The sequence below is a fragment of the Miscanthus floridulus genome, chromosome 10 (assembly GCF_019320115.1).
Source record: "Miscanthus floridulus cultivar M001 chromosome 10, ASM1932011v1, whole genome shotgun sequence".
Lineage (NCBI taxonomy): Eukaryota > Viridiplantae > Streptophyta > Magnoliopsida > Poales > Poaceae > Miscanthus > Miscanthus floridulus.
The window spans coordinates 9,438,561-9,460,677 of record NC_089589.1 but is presented as its reverse complement, the minus strand read 5'-3'; the positions used below and the strand labels follow the sequence as shown (position 1 = coordinate 9,460,677).

The window sequence follows — 22,117 nt, the reverse complement described above, 5'->3', positions numbered from 1 at the left end:
ATGTTTGTGAAAGTAAGAAACAGAATTGCTGCAGGTTTTGGCTCACTGGTAGGCAATAGGCATAGACGGGAAGGACGACAACAGCCTGGCCGGCGGTCTGATGCTGGCTTTGTTCGTTTTGGAAAATTTGGCAGCCGTCCATTTGTAAATGCTGCTGAGTATGTGCTCACTTTGTAGAATAGAAAATTAAATATATCAGGTAGGCACATATTCTTTCTATTAAATAATGAATATACATATCATAAGAGAGAGATTGAAAACAGGCTTAAGAATAGTTTGGTCTGCGGTCAATAAAAAAAACGTGCTCGAAAAGAAAGGTTGAGAACATTTGTTGTGAGATTTTGCATAAAGTAGCGCGTATCTGTGACAAGCAGTTGGTCCTCCCTGAAGCGTTGATCAGCTCTATTTAGTCTTCTAGACTTCCAAACTGATGGCAAAAAAAAAAAAAAAAAGGAACGCTTTTGTTTTACTATACCTAACTCTAAAGAAAGGATCAAAGGAATACGTAACGTGTGACAAAAAAAAAACGCCTATGTTTTACTATTTGCGTGCGTTAACTGAAGAACACTTATCCTTTTATATAATTTTATTAGGATGCAACTTTAACCACTACTTTCTAATAAAATGCATTTATAATCTCATGCATTTATGGTATTATTAAGTTTCCAAACTAAACATTTTATAGAAGTTACTACATTAATACACTTATTATAAAATACCATATGAAATCGTAAGATAACACAATTGTTGTGTACAATACAGTTTAGAACTCATCATACTAAAAATATACAACATCATAAAAGTACTAATGTTTCTGAACTCATATAGTTACCCAGAAGGTCAGAATCAAAGTTCCAAAAGGTTTTTCTGGTAATAATAAAACAAAACACACAAAAAAGGTTTGTTATTTGTGAGCACTGAGCTGGTATATAATTCGTCCAGACTCCTTATTTTAGCCAACGCAAGAGCGCGAACAACAGAGGAACAAAGAGAGGGGAATTTCACCTTGTCCCTTCCTCGATCAATCGAAACAAATTTGCCTCCGTCCGTACAACAGTTGCCTGTGAATCTGTGATTGAGTACGAACAATGCGTCGTCCATCGATCATGAGGCGTCTCCAATGGAACTAAAGAGATCGATCGATCGAGCAGCGGTGGATTGAAGAATCGAGAGCGAGGAGGGAGGGAGGGAGGATGGACGAGGTGGAGCAGCAGCTGACCAAGAAACAGATCGAGGAGTTCCGGGAGGCGTTCAGCCTCTTCGACAAAGATGGCGACGGTACGGCAGGCCGGCCGGTCGGCCATTTCCTCTTCTTCTAATCTCTGCATCGCATTATTCGTTCTTGGTTGCATTGCGTTCTTGGTCGATGGATTGCAATTGCAACAGCATTTGACAGTGGAGGGCGGCACGAATGAATGAAACCAGGGACGATCACGACCAAGGAGCTGGGCACGGTGATGCGGTCGCTGGGGCAGAGCCCGACGGAGGAGGAGCTGCAGGGGATGGTGGACGAGGTGGACGCGGACGGCAGCGGCGCCATCGACTTCCAGGAGTTCCTCACCCTGCTGGCGCGCCAGATGCGGGAGGCCAACGGCGCCGACGAGGACGAGCTCCGGGAGGCCTTCCGCGTCTTCGACCAGGACCAGAACGGCTTCATCTCCCGCGACGAGCTCCGCCATGTCCTCCAGAACCTCGGCGAGAAACTCTCCGACGAGGAGCTCGCCGAGATGCTCCGCGAGGCCGACGCCGACGGCGATGGGCAGATCAACTACACCGAGTTCGCCAAGGTCATGCTCGCCAAGTGAGTCGCCGTCTGTCATCCACTCATCCTGATCAAAAAGAAGAAAAAGAACCTTTTTTTTTTCCTTTGCATCAGAATTGTTCATGCATGATTTGTACCTGGAGTCTGAAATGTAATGTTGGGTTCTTGTGCAGACGAAGGAACCAGGAGCTGGAAGACCATGGGAGTGAATCGTCTCACTCCAAGAGACTCTGCCCCTCCTGTACAATCCTCTGAAACTCAACTCACTCTGCCACCTTAGTTTCTAGCTGTCAGGAGAAAGAAATGTAACTAACAGAAAGCAAAGCAAGAATCTGCATGATTCGCAGTGTAAATTGGGAAAAAAAACTACTGAAATGAAGACCGAATACCAATATGAGTTCCCAATTCAATAGTCCATTTTTTTTTCTTGAAAATGCAAGGCCGATTAAGCCCTTCTGTTCAGTGCTGAGAACTGGGGCAAGATGGCAAGAACATTCTGGGCTTCATTTCGTAGATACTGATCATAGTGTTTCCACATGACTCATAGGAATATACGGATATACACAACTCACATACTCAAAACCTACTGAATGAACTTCCCTTCAACTACAGCAAGCAATTGAATCTCTCAAAATGCAGCATTTACAACAATGGCGGAGTACCAGCACCGTTTCCCAGGCCATCCACCATTACATGCAGAATGCAGTGCACAGTACAGACTACGGAATCGGAATCTGCTTGGAAGGATGGTACACAAAATAGTTTGCCATTCTTCCTCTCTGAGGTTCTACTTAGCAGCATATTGCATTTGAACATCGTCGGATTTCCAGACGATGTCCTTTAAGGTCTTGGAAAGGTTCTTGTAGAACTGCAGAGAATTACAGCTACACATTTAAGTACATACTGTTCAAACAAAAGATGCTAAAAGAATAAACAAACTATGAATTCCAGTAACTTAGTGAATTCAAACTACTGGTGACTGGGCAAGCAGATGGATAGGGATTAATCAGCTTGTTCAGCTTATGATTCAGCTTCTGAACTGTAGTACATGAATACATATGTTTCTTTATTGGCATGATCTTTGCATGACTCATAGTTACCTTATGAAATTCCAGTGTGTCACCTTTTGCTTTTCGGACTTCTACCATGTGAAGAGAGGGTGCAACTTGCAGTATCTGAATCAATATGAATAATAAATGTTAGGCAGAAGAAGTTTACAAAAAAGAAGATTGCAGTTAAGGAAAACAATTAAGCTTACCTCAGTAGCAACATTGAGGTTTCCCTTCCTCCCTGCCTTTACCTTTTCGAGCCTCAACTGATCACACAATGAAAAAGAGAACTTTTAGCATGCAGAAAGATATATTCAAAGTTTGTATTCGTTTCAAGAAGTCATGCCCTCAAGAAAATATTCAAATAATAAGTTATCAGAGTTACGTGTAGGTACCTTGTAATTTTTCTTCTGAACATCAAATCCTAGAGGTTTTGCAGCTTCCTCAATCTTGCGGACAATTTCTTTGGGTGGACATTTTGATGTAAACCTTGTTTCTCTTTTGAACTCCTGCAGATACAGTGACTAAAAATTAGAGTAGAGACTACATAATAGTAAGGATTGTAAAATCATGATGACCATGATGGGAAATCCTAAACTGAAAAAAAAATTGTAAGTACTGTTGGAACTAACAGTTTGACCACATAGGCATATAGAACTAGAATTAGCTTGCCACATCCTTTGCAATTGTGTAATTGGCTTTTACTGGCATAATTCAAAGGAAACCAAGTGCACAGCACACAGCAGACAATGTCCTTAGAAAATCATGATGATTTAAGCTATTGCACACGTTGCAATTTAGAAGTTCTATGTTACTACAGAGCACTCAAGAACATCTCTTTACCTGCTCTGAGTCGAATAAGTTTCCAAGGTTTAGGCCTGCTGACATTGAAATCAGTTCAAATGCAGTTCAGAGCTACTGGTTCTTCTTCTTTCTTTTCTGTCACATGGTGCTCCTGAATGATGGCAAATAACAATTGTAAAACTAGTTAGTAAGTAAAATCTGTGACGTTATGCATGAGAAGGATAATAAAAATGCACCATTTACTCACTTCTGAATCATTGAAGACAGCATCCACATCATCCAATGTGGTGTCATATTGTCTCATCAAACTCTGGGCGCTTGTAGCCCTTTTTGAACCACTCAGTCCTCTAATATTTCTGGAATTGTTATTCTCTGCCATGGTTTACCAAATGGAGTCTAATCCAATGGAGTAAGATAAATTATGGAGGCTCATTCATTTTCAAACCAGACTCAGGCTCAGCACATTCTCAACCCATCCTCTACTGGAAGTTGCAAATTTGCAATTTTTTACTGGCACAAAGGGTTTCATTTTGTGATATGTGCATTGCCAAATTGCCTATACTTTTTCACCAATAGTTTTTTCCCTCAACTGCATCTAACAGCGGCTGCATACTCATAAGTGAATTAGGAACTTCTAAAATTTGTGTTGATTTGAGTTACATTACAAATGCTGGATCGATGGAAATACCAATTAATTAAAGGATATTGGCAGCATCAGGTGATTTATGAGCCTACTGTGGGATACATTATATGGTGAATGCAGATCTGTTCTATTCCATTATCTTAGGATTGCTTCAATAGTATTTTTATTTTCAAGCAGCTTTTGTGCTCTGGCATACCGTCATTGGATTTGGATCAAGTATTCTTGTTAACAACCTCTTGGCAGGAAAAGATGTCCACGGTGGAAATGTAAATTCTGCATTTGATATCTGCCAGGAAAAGAAGGGTAAAGTCAAATAAGCATGAATAAGCAAGACTGCACCAGTGACCTAAAAGCCATGAAATTCTCACTTTCTTATACAAAGTCATGAGATTAGAGTCCTCAAATGGCAAATACCCTGCTAGCAGAACAAACAGGATAACTCCACATGACCACAGATCAGCCATTGCACCATCATAGCCTTGATCTTCAAGGACCTATAACGAAGTTGATATAAACATTTAAATGATCATATTCCCAACAAACAGTAATTTCCATAATATGCATTTTTGCTTCATTTTATATATAAATATTTAAATGATTGTATTCCCAACAAACAGTAATTTCCATAATATGCATTTTCGCTTCATTTTATATACTTTTCTGGCATTACCTCTGGTGCAACATAGTTTGGAGTCCCACAAGTCGTGTGCAGCAGTCCATCATCCTGAACAAGGTAAAAAAGACAAAAAAAAAACATGCTTAAAAATATGTTGATGGGTCTGAAGATTTTCAAGCTTGAAGGGCTATGGTTATTTGTTGAGCAAAATGTGTTAATTTTTACCCTGTAATTAATCAAGTACTCATTGGTAACTTGGAGGCATACAAGAAGTCATTACCTTGATCTGCTGAGATAGCGCGCTCAGCCCAAAGTCAGAGACCTTCAGGTTTCCATATGAATCAAGCAGTAAATTTTCAGGCTGCAAGTATCATAGTTTAGATTCTGAAATAGAGTTCTCAATTGCAGAAAAAACACACACACACACACAGAGACAGAAATTGAGCTCACTTTTAAATCCCGGTGGTACACACCCCTGCTATGACAATAATCAACTGCATTGATTAATTGTTGGAAGTACCTCCTTGCCTCATCTTCCCTCATTCGGCCATGGTTAACCTTTACAATGAGGAATACAGACAATTAATAAAAACCTGTCGGCTGGTACATTGAACTCTGTGGACACTGAAACAGTAAGGCGGTGGGTATAGCAGAAACTGCATAAACTGGAATGGGCAATGTGCATATCACTTACAATTGTATCAAAGAGCTCGCCACCGGTAGCAAATTCTAACACAATGTAGATCTTTGTTTTGCTTCCCATTACCTACAAATTAATGAAAACATCAATTCCGCATGCTCCCAGTGAAAAGAAAATCTGCACACTAAATGATTATGCTAGGAAATATTCTGCCTTTTCTTTTCTGATCAACGACTTTGTGAGATCAACTAAAAGACCAAGAAGGTACCTCGTATATGCGGACGACATTAGGGTGCTTGATCAACTTCATCGTCGAGATTTCCCGCTTAATCTGCTTTCAATCAAACATGTAAATAAACATTTCACCAACAAGGAACTGCTAATTCAATGCTGAACAAAGTTGCTAAGCCCATAGTAGACTAGTCAAAAGCAGAGACACTAGGGTGGGTGGGGGGGGGGGGGGGGGGGGGGGGGTGGCGGGCAGAGACAGACCCCACAATCAACGAGATGTGAACCACCACCAAACTTTGGAAAGAAAGAAAAAACACAGCAATAATTCAAAGTACGTGACTGAAAGCGACCTGACCTGCTCAACCATCTTGTGCTTGAGTACCTTCTCCTTATCTAGGATCTTGATGGCTACGGCCTCGCCGGTCACCGTGTCCCTCGCGAACCTGACCTTTGCGAATGTGCCCTCGCCTATGGTGCGGCCGAGCTCATACTTGCCCACACGTCTCTTCACCTTGGTTGTACTCATTCCCTGCCTTCTCACTCCCTTTGGAATGTAACACCAGGAGATCAGGAATCTTCTACGCCTGGTCCTGTGGTTTCACTGTCCTGCGTGGAAAAAAAATTCACCCAGATTGTTACAGGGCTTACTGTACAGCTGACGGTGAAAAAGATGGCAGCAGGATAGACACGAGTTGAATTGAATCAGGATGCGTGCGTGATGCATTCAGCATGCTGCATGTCGTCTAGCTACTCTTTGATGAAAGCACCGAAGGACAATGATACGCAGTAGTCAATTGTTATGTTGGCCTGCAGAAGTAGAAGGCGCCCCAATTGAAGAAAAGTCCACGACAGTCGACAGGTGAACAGCCGTCGGTTCAGCTTGTTTGAAGAAAGTCCACGACAACCTGTTCGTTTGGCTGTGGCTTGTCGTAAACGATCGTAAATTTTCAGCCTGAACAGTATTTTTTCTCTCACACAAACCAGCCAACAGTACTTCTTCACGAACCAGCCAACCGAACAGGAAGTCATCAGAAAATTGGAAAAAGTCTACCTGACCCCCCCAACTATCATACTTGGTCTACTTCACCCCCTCAACTATGAAACCGTCTGTTTTACCCCCTGAACTATCTAAAACCGTCTGTTTTACCCCCTGGGGCGGTTTTCAGCGGCGGTTTTGCTACAGTAACAGCGGGTTGCTACAGTGACCCGTGGATTTGAATTTCCTTTTTTTATTTATTTTCGGTGAATTTTTGAAAAATCATAGTAAATCATAGAAAAATCATACAATGAAAAATCTAATTTTATTGGACTCCACATGAGTAGATCTACATAGTGAATATATAATACGGTATACTTTAGTACAAAATTTTTACTGTAGTCTTAGATTAATTGGAAAATCCAATTTTGTCTGTAATTAATTATAATTTATCTATAACTAAGTTATACATAGTCCAATGAGTACGAAATTTTTACTATAGTTCAAGCATACAATAATTAGCGTACCATAAAAATTTCACCACAATTGGACCATAGAAGCTGCAGCTATGAATTATTTCAATTAATTACAGACAAAATTAGATTTTCCAATTAATCTAAGGCTACAGTAAAAATTTTCTACTAAAGTATACCATATTGTATATTCACTATGTAGATCTACTCATGTGGAGTCCAATAAAATTAGATTTTTCATTTTATGATTTTTCTATGATTTACTATGATTTTTCAAAAATTCACCGAAAATAAATAAAAAAAAGGAAATTCAAATCCACGGGTCACTGTAGCAAACCCACCGTCACTGTAGCAAACCCGCTGTTACTGTAGCAAAACCGCCGCTGAAAACCGCCCCAGGGGGTAAAACAGACGGTTTTAGATAGTTCAGGGGGTAAAACAGACGGTTTCATAGTTGAGGGGGTGAAGTAGACCAAGTATGATAGTTGGGGGGGTCAGGTAGACTTTTTCCTCAGAAAATTGGTGAACAATTCAACATTTCAATTCATGCATGGGGCTGCTAAGTACCTAGACAAGATCTCACGAAATCCTAAGTCTGTTTTCTTCCCTTGTCTCTCTGTCCCACTAGAATAATCTAATCAATTGGGAGTCAAAGAGAAGTTAGACCATCCTTTGGCTTTGGCTTTGGCTTTGCCTCCTTGGGATCTGGACAGAATATATTGGAGTACTCCGTATGTGGCAATATGCCAATATCATCAGACAGGATGGGAACTGCAGAGAATAATCAAGCTAGGCACTCCATTGAATTGAATATTCAGTCAGTCATCCACAAAGGGCAAGACAGCAGGCGAGGGGCATATTCATGTCCATATTCCTTTTCCTAATCCATCCGTACGAGTTTGGCAACAACTATCCAAGAAACATGGTCAGCAGAAAAAAGGCATTTTTCAGGCTGGGGAAGGGAGATGAAGCAGCAGGACGGACGGAGAGACAGAAGAAGCTCTGCACTGCAGCAAAGGCTAACAACAGCAAGCAGGGGAGGCCGTGGACGGAGACACTTCAACCGAGGCCCGCCAGATTTCAGGCGGTGCTGCTGCTGCCTGGGACGAAGCACGGGCGAAAGAAATCTCTCCCCTTTTTGGTTGTTGTTGTTGTTATAATCATCAATCCAAACACGAAAAGAAATTCCAATTTAGGCCGTGGATGGATCTCGAAAAAAAAGAAAGGAATTCTTTTTTTGTTAATCCAAACACCGACAGGAATTCAATTGGGGAGGGAGGATGAGAGCGCACGCACGCAGAGCGCAGGGATTGGCCTGCAGAGAGGACAGAGGAGAGAGCATCAGGGCAAGCGCAGCAAGGAAGGTGAAGGGGAACTTACAGGCAGGTAGAGGTATTGATCGAGCTCCGGCAGCTGGATGGATGAACCAAGTCGAGTCCGAGGAGCGCAGAGCACGCAGATGCCCTGTATCCTGGTGGCGAAAAGGATCTCGGGAAGCGGCTGCTGGGGCGGTGGCGCCTCGGGGTCAGCAGGCAGACAAGCAGCTGCTGTCACGGGAGGACAGGCAGCTTGATGGCCTCTATAGTATTATAGTGGCAGTGGCAGCAGCAGCAGAGCAGGGAGGGAGATGGAGTGGAGATAGAGCGAGAGGTGGGGGACGAAGACGAAGGACGGCCGGAAGGAATGAATGAATTCCAACAGCATCCACCACATGGACTGCACAAGCTGACGGGAAATGGACAAGCTTCCTGCCAGCCAAGCCTTTTCTTGTTGGAAAGAAAGAAAGAAGAAAAAAAAAGGAGTGGCCTGCGATGTCAGTCAGAGGTGGTGGGCTCCGCGGGACTGGTACGGAGCCGTCCACATCGGGACCGGACCGGAACGGATGGGTGCCATCGTGTCGCGCGCCGTCGTCGTGGACTGCACTGTGCGCGCGGCGTGCGGCGTGCGGTGCGCGGGTGCATGATTGGTCCGTCGCCGGCCGCCTCTCCGGCCGCCGCGACGGCGATGGGGGCATGGAGCTAGCTCGTTTATTCACTCGCGACAGCGGCACCTGCTGAGTGCTGGCCGCTGCTTAATATCTCCGACGGCGACGGTGAAGCCGACAGTACGGTCCGGCTCCGGCCGGCCTCTGTGGGTGGCAGCGCCACATGCACGTATGCTGCGTAGAGTCTGCACGCATGCTGCTCGCCGAGTCGCCGTTGCCACATCACCGTCAGAAATCTCGCACGGCAGACAGCAATAACCTAATCGTTCCGTGGCTTATAAGCCTGTTGATGTTGTTTTGTTGTCCGTTCGCTTCGCTGAAAAAACAAGCCGAAACACCATTCTGACTAATTTGTCGTGAGAAAAAAATACGGTTTCAGCTAAAAAAATAAGCTAAAAAGACGGATTATAAGAGAAGCGAACAGGGCCTGTATCATGGCTGATACGAACAGGAACACTGCAGGTCTGCAGCGCCAAAGAAAAAGGGAACTTTTTAAAAAGAAAATAAAACTGAAATTAACCTGAAGGAAGGGAAAAGGACCCTTTTTTCTGGTAATAACTGAAATGAACCTGGAGGAAAAGAGCTTTTTAGGAAAAAACAAACAAACAAACTGAAATTAACCTAAAGGAAATAAAAGGAGCTTTTTAATCCGAACACTTCAGCGCCAATTTTTTTTAATAAAAATAAGAAACTGAAATAAACCTAAAAGAAAAAGGACCTATTTTTCTTGTAACTGAAACGAACTTGAAGGAAAAAGAGCCCTCCTTTTTAAGAAAAAACTGAAATTAAGCTGAAGGAAATATGGGCTTTTATATGTGTAACTGAAATGAACCTGAAGGAAAAAGATTTTTTTTTTTAAAAACCCTGAGGGGTTGTTTGGATCCTTTCATTTAGATGAATTAAAATCTACAATAAATTAGGCTATTTGGTTTGAAATTTGATATTCCAAAGTTCATATATAAGCCTATCTTAAATTCATAAGGTGAGATAGAAATTGATTCTATAGATGACCATCCTATTTTTCTATTTTGCAACTTATAACATGCTCTTTAACTCGCTCCCCTACGGTAGAAATGCATCACATGAGTATCTCTCTAGTAGAGCCAATAATAATATACAAATATAATCCATATATTAGCTTATTAATTAATATGCGTCAAAATTATGATTATTAAAATGAATTTAATTCCAAGGATCCAAACAGAACCTTAAGGAACAGTAGATTTTTTTTTTGTAACAACTGAAATGGACCTAAAGAAAAAGGACCTACTTTGTCCATCTCAAATTATAAAACATTTTGATATCTCTAGATACATAACAAAAACTATGAATTTAAAAAAATCATAACATCTTATAATTTAGAATGATACTTTTTCCCTTTTGTAACATCAGTTCGTTTCTTTACAGCTCCGATCCAAGAGCAGGACTGAAAGAAGCTTGAAGAACGATGCATGCATGTCGACCTCGGCGCCAGGCACGAACCATGGCCAGGACAAACGTATAGCACAGTCGTGTGTGATGATGAGCGAATGACCCGGCCACATGACCATGACATCTTTTTTGAAAGGAATGACCACGACATCTTGTCGCTACTCCGATTCAACCTTGCTACGGCTGGATACACACACGTTTATGGCGGGACGAGCGTCTGCTCATTTTTTTTTTGAAAGGTAGCGTCTGCTCATTAGATTCCTTGTTTGAAACAGTTAACGAATACTCCCTCCGTCCCAGAATATCTATCGTTCTCGCTTTCCGAGAAACAACTTTAACAAAATATATATTAAAAAATATTATTATTTATGATACATAATAAGCATCATTGGAAAGATCTTTAAATCTAGTTTTTTAATAAATTTATTTGAAGACATAAATGTTACACATATTTTGTATAAATTAAGTTAAAGTTGTGGCACGGACACCGAAAACGACAGTTAAATCGGGACGAAGGGAGTAGCGAGCTTGTTTGCTTCCCGATCCGAGAAACTGGTCTGAACCAAACAAGCCTTCCATTCCATGATCCGAGAAACAGTTAACGAACGGCGAGTTGGATCTATCTGCCTGGCACAGCTTTCCATTCCAGGTCAGGGTGTGAACCAAACAAGCTTTGCATATGTGCACGCCGTGTTATGTACGGCCACTGCGTCAGATTTGACATCGATGCTGGCCTCGTCACTGCCGGATTTATAAGAATCGACAGTGATGTTCCTTCACTATCGGTTATGAGCTCGAAAATAAAAAAATAATTGGGCTGGGTTAAAACCGGCAGTGAAGCACCACATCACTGTCGGTTTGTCGCTTGAACCGACAGTATTTTGGCGGCCACTCATCACTGCCGGTTCAAGCCACAAACCGGCAGTGATTGGGCTCTATCACTGTCGGTTCTAGCCAAGAACCGACGGTGATAAGCCTACAGCACAAAAAGGCTGCAGCCGTCTTCTTCTTCCCCCTCTCTTCCATCCCGAGAACAGAGACGCGTGTTTGGGCCCTTCCCTCTATTGTTGCGGCTGCTCTTCATCATGAAGCTGGCGCTTGAATTTTAAAGAATGGCTTGATCTTTTTGCTTTAAGGTTAGTAACAAACATCCACTCCTTTGATTTAGTTGCTTAATTAGCTTCGTTTTGATGGCTACATTGCTTGATTCTCATTCTAGTTCTTTCTCCAATCTAGAGAGCACTTTTCTAATTGGACATTTATGCAAGGCTCAAAATGTGGTGAATCCATCATCAAAACAGTTGGTGTCTATGAACACATTTAAATTCGTGGTTAATTATTCCATGGTGGTCAAGATCATCATTGTTAGTATGTGATGCTATAATTAGCTCTTAGAAGTAGAGTAGAATAGTTGTTCTTTAATATTATGCAATAATTGTTTTTTACTACGATTTTTAATTTATAGGGCCGGGACTACCAATTTCAATTTTTTAATAATTAGTGTACAATAATGTTTTCCAAAAATGGTACTTTCGAGCTACAATTGTTGTTCATGAAGCTCGATTTCTTATTAATTCTTTGTAATTACTGTCTCAGTATTTTTTTTATGCAAAGATGGATCGAGAGTGGATGCATCTGTCCCGAACGGACAAGCGGTACATGCATGGCGTCAGCCAGTTTATCACCGATGCCAAAGCACATGCTGGGAATGGGAACCCTATCTTCTGCCCATGCAAAGATTGCAAGAATCAAAGGAACTTTCGTCAATTGAGTCTATACGATCGCACTTGATTACCAGGGGATTCATGCCAAACTATACGATATGGACTATGTATGGCGAGGTTGGTGTGAATGTTCTGTAGAAAAACGATGATGATGTGGACATACCTGACGTAGCCATCTACGATGGTGACGAGGAACCTGGTGTCAACACGGAACCTATACCCACAGTTAATAATGTGTTTAGGAACACACTAGCTGATGACACCAAGGATAACGATAGCATTTCTCAGCTGCTACGTAATATAGAGACCGAATGTCTTAGTGAAAGACAGTTGAGAAAGTTAGAGAAAATGAGACAAGATGGCAAAACACCATTGCATGGGGATTGTCCAATGAGCAAACTGAAAGCCGACATCATGCTGTTAGAGTTTAAATCAACAAACGGATTGAACGATAAAGGCTTCGATCAGTTGTTAGGTATAATAAGGAAAATGCTTCCAGAAAAAAACAAGTTGCCAGAAAAGACATACTTGGCCAAGGAAATGATCTGCCCCATCGGCCTCGAGGTTGATAAAATCCACGCGTGTTCTAATGATTGCATATTGTACCGTGGAGAAAAATACAAAGACTTGGATAAGTGCCCCAAGTGTGGAGCTCCACGGTACAAGGAAGGGCCGTTAGATGAGGGTACCAAGACCAGAGGAGGTCCCGTAAAGGTCGTTTGGTATTTCTCTATAGCTCCTCGGGTGCATAGGCTGTTTGCATGTACAAAGTCAGCCAAGCTATTGCGCTGGCATGGCGAAGAGCGTAAGAAAGATACAATGATGAGGCACCCCGCCGATGGGCATGACTGAAGGACTGACAATACTATGTTCTATAAGGACATCGGTGAAGAGGTAAGGCACCTTTGGTTTGCTTTGAGCATAGATGGGATGAATCCTTTCGACCAGGTTAGAAGCAATCATAGCACCTGGCCAGTGATGCTCTATATATACAACCTTCCACCTTGGGTCTGTATGAAGCAGTCGTACATCCAGATGCCACTACTGATCCAAGGGCCAAGACAACTTAGGAATGACATTGATGTGTTTCTAGAACCAGTGATCGATGAACTAGTGGAGATGTTTGAAAAGGGTGTGCCGGATGTTTGAGACGAGTACAAAAAGGAACATGTCACGATCAAGGGAGTACTTATCGCTACAATCACCAACCTGCCAGGTCAAGGTTCGTTGTCCGGAGAGAAGACAAAAGGCTATATTAGATGTGTCGAGTTTTTGGACGACATCGATGCGGTAAATCTGCCAAATAACTCAAAGATAGTTTATATGGGACACCGTAGGTTCCTACCTAATGATCACCCTTACCGCAGGAAAAGAAAAGATTTCAGCGGTACTACTGAGAAATGTTTAGCTCCAAAATATCGAGACGGGCCTGCGATACTTCGAGAACTCAACAAACTAGAGGTTGTCCTTGGAAAGGGGGACAATGTAGTAGTAGCGCCTGATGGGAGCGTTTGGAAGAAAAAATTAGTTTTCTAGAAACTACCTTACTGGCCATTTCTAAGTGTACGCCACTGTCTTGATCCCATGCACATCACTAAAAACGTGTGCGCTAACACTCTTAACACCTTGATGGACACTGGGGGGGACAATGAAGGATTCACTAGCCACACGCTTGGACATGCAACACTTTGGAATCAGGAAGGAGCTGCATCTCATGGAGCTAGAGAATGACCAGTTTAAACTTCCGGTTGCGTCATAGACATTGAAGAAGGAAGAAAAGCGTGCGCTTATTTCTTTCTTCAATGAACTCAAAGTCCCGATAGGCTACTGTGCGAGCCCGAAGAGGCAAGTGAACATGAGAGAACTTAAGTTCAACTTTGGCCCTATGAAGGCCCATACTGTCATGTCATTATAACTCAGCTGCTCCCTGTTGCCCTGCGTGGTATCCTCCCCCCAAAGGTCCGTGCCCCAATCATAAAGCTTTGCTCGTTCTTCAACCCGATCTCAAAAAAGGTCATTGATGTGTCCATGCTAGAGCAGCTACAGCAAGACATAGCCGAAACTCTCATTAGGCTTGAGATGCATTTCCCGCCGACTTACTTTGATATCTCATTACATCTGCTCATTCATCTTGTTGACCAAATTAGAGCCCTTAGCCTAATGTACCTGCACCAGATGTTCCCTTTCGAAAGATTGATGAAAGTTTTTAGGAGGTATGTTAGGAACAGATTCAGGCCAGAAGGGGGCATGGTTGAAGGATGGTCAACGGAGGAGGCCATTAAGTTATGCACATATTATCTGGACATCAAAAGGGTCGGAGTTCCAGAATCTCATCACGAGGGAAGACTACGTGGCAAAGGAACGATCGGAGAGAAATCTGTTACAATAGACGACCCTATTTATTTCAGACAGGCACAATTCGTTGTTCTCCGGCAAGCCAAGGGTGTGATGCCATACATTGATGAGCACAGGCAATCGCTGCAAACTCTGTATCCAAGCAGGTCACAGGCTTGGCTGGATAAAAAACATAAGGAAGAATTTGTCAGCTGGTTGCGACATCGCTTGCTTGGAATAAAGTTGGGTAATCAACTGGATGCCTTAGCCAAGGGGCCTTCGAGTACATATTTTAAGTACCAAGGATATGAGATCAATGGATTCACATTTTACACAAAAAAGCAAGATGGAAAGAGCACATACCAAAATTGTGGTGTTTATTTTGATGTGCACAACGAAAACGGCAACGTGCAGGCAACATATTATGGTTTCATAGAGGAGATATGGGAGCTAGCCTACGGTCTGTTGAAGGCAGCTCTTTTTCGCTGCTAGTGGGTCTGGCTCGAGAAAATAAACATTGACAGCGAAGGGTTCACTACCATTGATCTCACTAAGACCGCATACAGAGACGACCCCTTTATGCTTGCAAAAGATGTTATGCAAGTCTTCTATGAAGGGACAACAAGACAAAAGAAAGGCTAAAAGTGGTCCTAGAAGGGAAAAGAAAGATTATCGGTGTCAATGGAGTGACGAATGAAGAAGACTATAGGGGCTCTCAGAAAATGCATCCATTCGGGGCGAACGTACCCCTACCTATCCTTCAAGAGGGTGACGAACCTGCTTCCGTACGAATTGATCACAATGAGGCCCTCATTGTTGATGCACCTAAAGATAGTTAGATTATTGTTAACTATGTAATCATTATGCAAACGTTGTATCAGTAATTCGCACTGAATATTTAATTTAAATTTTGTGCGCATCTCTACAATTTAATTATGGACTATGTAATCAAATATTAAGATGATGTTCACAAATACTATTATTTGATAATTATAGACCATTAATTAATTATTATAGAATTAAATAATCAAGACACAAAATTTTGTGTTATTTTAGAATATAAACTAACTGTATTATTTCTATTAATTAATAAATAAAGAAAAGCAAACTAACCGAACTCCCTATCCTAGCTCAATGGTTAAGGCCGCACACTCGGTACTCTGAGACCCACGCTCGAATCCTAGGCGGGCCAAACTTTTTTGATTTTGCATTTATTATTTAGTAGTGCATTACGATGGGATAAAAGGAACAAATAAAATCATTCTAACCGAACTCCCTATCCTAACTCAGCGGTTAAGGCCGCACACTCTTGACCCCGCGACCCGCGCTCGAATCTCAGGCAGGCCAAACTTTTTTATATTTTTTTACTAAAAGATGGCGACAGGGCCCTTCACTGTAAGTTTTGGTTTTAAAATCGGCAGCGATAGCTTCTATCATAGTCGGTTGCTCAAACCAACACAGAAGGCCCAATTCACTATCGGTTTTTAAATTAAAACTAACAGTGATGTGTAGATGCTCCTCATATGCCAACAGTGCTCCCATGACCACACACAGTTAGAACACTGCTCCCACCTATCTCGATAACTTTAGTTCAGAAATAAAAATGTATCACGACTGCTAGCCCCTATAAAATGGCCCTCGGCCAGGAGCTAGCCACTCCATGCATGTTGGTTTTAGCCAGGTCTTATCAACCATGATATAATGTTTTTCTCTCACAACAAATCACATATATCGTTATGCATCGTAGTCCACCAAAATAGTGCACGCATGAGGTACTAGAAGAATGCTACTGAAGATAGAGCAACGCCGGAGATTAGAGATGCCACGAGGTTCACAGAGCCATCCGTTGTGGTGCGCTCTGGACTATATGTCCAGAGAGACCTGGTGTGCTCTCGACAATTTCCTGTCCCGGAGTAGCATTGGTTCATCGGTGCGGTGCCGAGATGAATTCGATGTGCTCTGGACTGTACCAAGAAAAAGGCCATGTACAGCAGAGGCATGGATTCATTGATGCCACCTTATCATCTCCAACCGGTATAGCTCGTAGACCACCTCAGTGTTGTTGTTTGACCCTAGTTGGTGTTAGAAGAATGCTACTGAGGTGGTTAAATTATAATGTGTTGATCCACATTGATGGTAACATTGACCAGTACGCAAATAGGTCTTTGTTATCGTATATGGAATTTTAGTGTAAGGTCTTTGTTATCGTATATGTAACTTATTTCTATTTTTTTGTAATTTTTTGATGTATTTCATTATTATCTAAATAAATATATCGTTGTTGTTAAAACTTTCCCACTGTAGTATCTAAATAAATATATCATTTACATATATGCACCTTCACTGTCGGTTCTATTTAGAAATCGACAGTGATAGTAACTTTTACTGTCGGTTCTATTTAAAAACCTGCAGTGGTGTCCATGCCCCCCCCTATATAAAACAAACTGATGGCCACATACATCTATCCAACCCACCCATGAACTCTCTCAGTCTCATTTTTCACGTTTCACTCTCACTTCTCAAGACATCCACTCTCTCTACGTGATTTGGTCATGGCTCCAGCATTTTTCAATGGTATTGATATGTTGTCTTCTACAATATTCTATCTATATTCATTTGATCTATATTTATATTCATGTTTCTTTGCATTCTATATTTATATATATTCTTATTCCTTGCATTTGATCTATATTTAATTATGTTGCCACATTTTACTTGGAAGAATTTTTTGTGCATATATTTTATGTTCATATTTTTTTTGTATTTTATCGATCAGGTGGTATGAACAACGGACCTCCCCCACCACAAGAACCAGGTTTTCACCTTGGCGATGAGCCATTCGCTCCTAATGTGGCCATTCCACGGTTCCCTGTTCTAGCTATTGTATGAAATATTTTCCAACATCTTTTGTTTTTTGATGCTAGCAAATAAGTGTAATTAGTTTAATATCATTGTTGCATGCATATATGTCGCAGACTATATCCCTAATAGATTGGCTGCGAACAACACTTAGCTGGTTCTTTATCTCGGACATCGTTGAGAACACGGCATCTAATGCAAGTGGTTGGCTATGCACGTGTGAACTCAGTTTTTCCATCCCTGTGAGGGGTTCAAATCATCGGAACCATATCCACGGGACGGGAATACAGAGCCTGGACGTGATAAGCGCCCAATTAAGTGCCATGCGCATCTGTTTAGAGGCACTTCGACGTATTTGCTATGATGTGCCTGATTTCTCGCACTTCATGGCACTTGCTTTGAATGCTGGTGATATCCCCGTCCCGCAAGCAAGCGAGTGGTTTGCAAGCTACAACCATGTGGATGTGGTAAAATTGACACTTATACCTGAGTCATGGTTATTTGTTGTTTATTATTGTAATAACATTCTCTAATTTTTTTTTCTTTTTCTCCGCATACAGATTGCGCTCCAGGACCTTACCTATGTTGCATGTGGCTTGTGGGCCGTTCTAGACCAAGCTACGGAGCAACTCGGGTACGATTGGGACTTCTACAATGGAAACCTCGGCTAGCTCACTATAGAAGGACGCCAGTACTGCATAAGGATTACTAACAGGGGTGGTGGTCATTCAGTAAGTTACATCTATGGTCGACCATTCTTTCGGTATTGTGAGGCATGAGAGAGTGCACTCATACGGGCATTGGACTTCATCGATACAAGCTGATACATAATTCGTGACATCAATTACCATATATGGCTACAGAGGCATGTTAGTGTGCGTGGCCCGATCGATCCCGACAGTGATTCCGATAGTAATTAATGTTTATTTAGCTAGATTTTCAAGGTCGTAGTTTAATTGGGTTCTAATTTTAATATGTACGGCTTTGTGTATTTTAATTATTATCATGTATGTAATTCGTGTAATATTTGTTGGACAACTAGAAATATACATTCCGGTGTCGTATTGGTCTCAAAATTATTCTCAGGCTTCCACGTGCCACATGTGAAGGAAACACCAAGTTTGAGATTTTTTGGAGATGGTTTGCTACTTTCTGAGATTTAATTGAATTTCCGTGCGACGACACCGTTTAATTATAGGTTGAACTGAGTCTACCCACGAAAAGATCCGGAATGGTGCCAAACTTTTACATGGGCTCTATTGTGCCCTAGGGATAAGAATTTTGTGTAGGTGGATGAAAAAATCTATTGGGTCTAAGATGAAATTCACCCTCGTTTGTCTCATTCGGCATAGAGAAAAATATAATAAAAAAGATCAGAAAAACCTCAGATCTTGTGTGGGGTCTTAATTTGGGTGTACATGTTTGTTAAAAAATCCAAGTCATTTCGACATAGGCGGAGTATATATGCTTCACAGAGGTATACGTGCCCTTTTATCGAACCATGACTATACACATAGGTTATCAAGGTTTCTATGGTTCATAGGCATTCCAATGTCGTATTCGTCTCAAACTTTTTCTTAGGCTTGCACGTACCACGTGTGAAGGAAACACCAAGTTTGAGATTTTCCAGAGATGGTTTGCTACTTTTTGAGATTTAATTGAATTTTCACACGACGACACCGATTAATTATAGGTTGAACTGAGTCTACCTACGAAAAGATCCGGAATGGTGTCAAACTTTTACACAGTCTCTAATGTGCCCTAGGGATAAGAATTTTGTGGAGGTGGATGAAAAAATCTATTGGGTCCAAGATGAAATTCACCCTCTTTTGTCTCATTTAGCACACAGAAAAATATAATAAATAAAAAAACTGATCAGAAAAACCTAAGATCCTGTGTGGGGTCTTAATTTGGGTGTACAAGCTTGCCAAAAAAATTTTAAGCCATTTTGACATAAGAATACATATGCTTCTATTTATTTAGTATATAAAAGAAATTTTTTAATACATATAAACATCACTGTCGGTTTCAAAAAACCAGCATTGATGAGAATAAACCGACAATGATACTGGTTATCACTGTCAGTTTATTTTTGAAAACTAACAGTGATATATAAAAAATAAAAAAAATTATGCCAGTCCTCAGGTTCGAGCGTGGGTCTCGAGCTACAGAGTTCAGAGACTTAACCGCTACGCTAGTATAGGATGCGTGCCAAGGGTTATTTACTTTTTCCTTTTAACCTTTAGGCCGCTTAAAAAATTATAAAATAGAATAAAAAAATTTAGGCCGCCTGGGATTCGAACATAGGTCTCGGGGGCTAAGTTGAGGGGTCTTAACCGTTGCACCAGTAGGAGGAGTTTGAAAGAAAATGAAAATTTGTCCTACTTAACACCTAAGTTAACACCTAACTGCTACACAACATCACTGCCGGTTTGGGGAATGACCAAGCAGTGATGTACCCCATCACTGTTGGTTTGCAAGCAAAACCAGCGGTGATGAGCTATTTTCTGAAATAAATTAATAATTTATAAAATAGAACAAAAAAATTTGGGTCACCTGGGACTCGAACACGGGTCTTGGGGGCTAAGTTGAGGGGTCTTAACCGTTGCGCCAGTAGGAGTTCAAAAGAAAACAAAAACTTATCCTACTTAACACCTAACTGCTATAGAATATCACTGCCGGTTTGGGGAGTGACCCGGTAGTGATGAGCTATTGCTATAAAAGTGGCGTGGGTTGAAATTATCCCAATTCATTTCAACCCCGTGCCAACCCCTCCCCCCACGCCGCTGGAGCACCACCCCGCACCGGAGCACCGCCCCACACTGTCCACCACCCCAAGCTGGAGCACCGCGTCGTCCGTCCCATCGCCGAGGCCTTTAGGAGCGCACGGACAGCTGCTTTCCCACCCCCACGGTGAGTGCGTGGTTCACTGCCCGCTACATGTCTGATAAAATGTCCCACTGCTGCTTACTTGAATCAGTTTGATCATACAGTGTGTGTTGTCATACAGTTTGATCATGCAGCTGTGAATGCTGGAACCTAGGTTTGCCACACAGTGTGTGCTGTCTGTTTCTTTATGTTTTTGGACGCATTGCTAGTAAGTAGTACATTGTTACTTAGTAGCATGTTGCTCAGCTCTATTCATCAGTATACTAATAAGAACAAAAGTGTAATTTTATTTTTGGTTACAATTATAATCATAGCAGGGACTCGTAATACTTGACAAAAATTGCTCTCTGAACATTAATGATAGTTTATTTTCGGAGTACTTGCATTTTCTCTGTGAAACAAACTTATGTTTTCTCTGTGAAACCATCTTGTGCATCATTGGAGCTTGGCCGGATACATATGTGAAACCAATGGCTGGCCTCACCTTGTAGCTTGCAATTGCAACTGCGCTCCCATTAGACGGATACTCAATATTTTTGGAACTGTGCCACCAATGCTCAATGTTTTTGGATGTGAGGATGGATTATATATACTTTAGACCTATAGAACTAATATATGTCCAAACTTGTCATGGAATTCTCCATGCTATCAGCATAAAGATGCATAATTATTAACTTATGCAAGATTACAAGTAATACATAGTTATGTAGCCTTGTGCATTAAACTGGGAATATTTTCCAATAATCCTATCTTATTATGAGTTTTTGCATGTCACTTTCCTGGGATAGTATGAGATGCATATTTGCCCCTACCAACCATGTAAGTTTCAGATCAAAGTATCACTAATTTGGAAAGATGCTTACCTGCACTGATACTTGTGAAAGAACCTCGCGCCGATGGTTGGGGGATTTATAGTGAGACTGAAGACTCTGAGACATCTCTAGGAGTATATCCAAAAGTCTTAAACTGGCTCTCTAAATCATCATTTGTTTTTTAATGAATAAAAAATATTCTTTATATCTTTCCTACAGCTAACAACTATTACTAAGGCATGTGAATAGCTATTTTCCAAATACTCCTATCTATGCAATGGTTGTGTGTTATTCGTAAATATATTAAATTGTATAAGAATACATCATGTTTGAATGACAACCTAATTTACTTAAATGTATAGGCAACCATGGCATGGTATGTAGTGCATGTTGGTCACATGCCTAGGATTTATCGAACCTGGGAAGATTGCTATGCTCAAGTCAATCGTTACCCTGGTAATTTGCATAAAAAATACAACACAGAAGCTGAAGCTTTGAGGGCCTACTATAGTCATCCGGCCTACCTTGCAAACCATGGGCATCCGGCCTACTATGGTCCAATGAATGCAAATCATGGCCATCCACTGGCACTGGAGATCGAAGAGAAGCCATCCATCGGAGATGTGAAGATTAGGAGAAATACTCCTTGGTCTTGGAAAGATGTCATGCTTTTATTTATAGCTATGGTCATTGCTTTTGTTATTTGGAAGTTGATGTAGGCTTAGTTTCGTAGAACAGTAGGTGGACTTTGTTGTATATGGTCAATCAAACAATGAATTTGTTTTAGGTAAACATATGCTATTATTTGACTTTGTTGTATGTTGACTTATTATTAGACTTTGCATTAAACATTATATATATATATATATATATATATATATATATATATA

The 22,117-nt window shown here is 41.3% G+C and overlaps 1 protein-coding gene and 1 pseudogene across 1 annotated transcript; one reads left to right on the top strand and one right to left on the bottom strand.

The window, feature by feature from the left end:
* Nucleotides 1-622: 622 nt before the first annotated feature.
* Nucleotides 623-2,068, top strand: LOC136486187 (calmodulin-like). Its single transcript, XM_066483040.1, has 3 exons — nt 623-1,278; nt 1,426-1,801; nt 1,936-2,068. Exons 1-3 carry the CDS (start codon nt 1,194-1,196, stop codon nt 2,015-2,017), a joined length of 543 nt encoding a protein of 180 aa, XP_066339137.1. The 5' UTR covers nt 623-1,193; the 3' UTR covers nt 2,018-2,068.
* A 177-nt stretch (nt 2,069-2,245) lies between these two features.
* On the bottom strand, nt 2,246-8,931 carry LOC136486186 (CBL-interacting protein kinase 32-like; annotated as a pseudogene).
* Nucleotides 8,932-22,117: the final 13,186 nt, after the last annotated feature.

Excerpts from the sequence above, each read along its gene's own strand:
- LOC136486187 (XM_066483040.1), top strand. The coding sequence starts at position 1,194 with ATGGACGAGGTGGAGCAGCAGCTGACCAAGAAACAGATCGAGGAGTTC. Across the intron at positions 1,279-1,425 it reads CTTCGACAAAGATGGCGACG|GGACGATCACGACCAAGGAG; the intron begins GTACGGCAGGCC and ends GAATGAAACCAG. Across the intron at positions 1,802-1,935 it reads GCCAAGGTCATGCTCGCCAA|ACGAAGGAACCAGGAGCTGG; the intron begins GTGAGTCGCCGT and ends GTTCTTGTGCAG.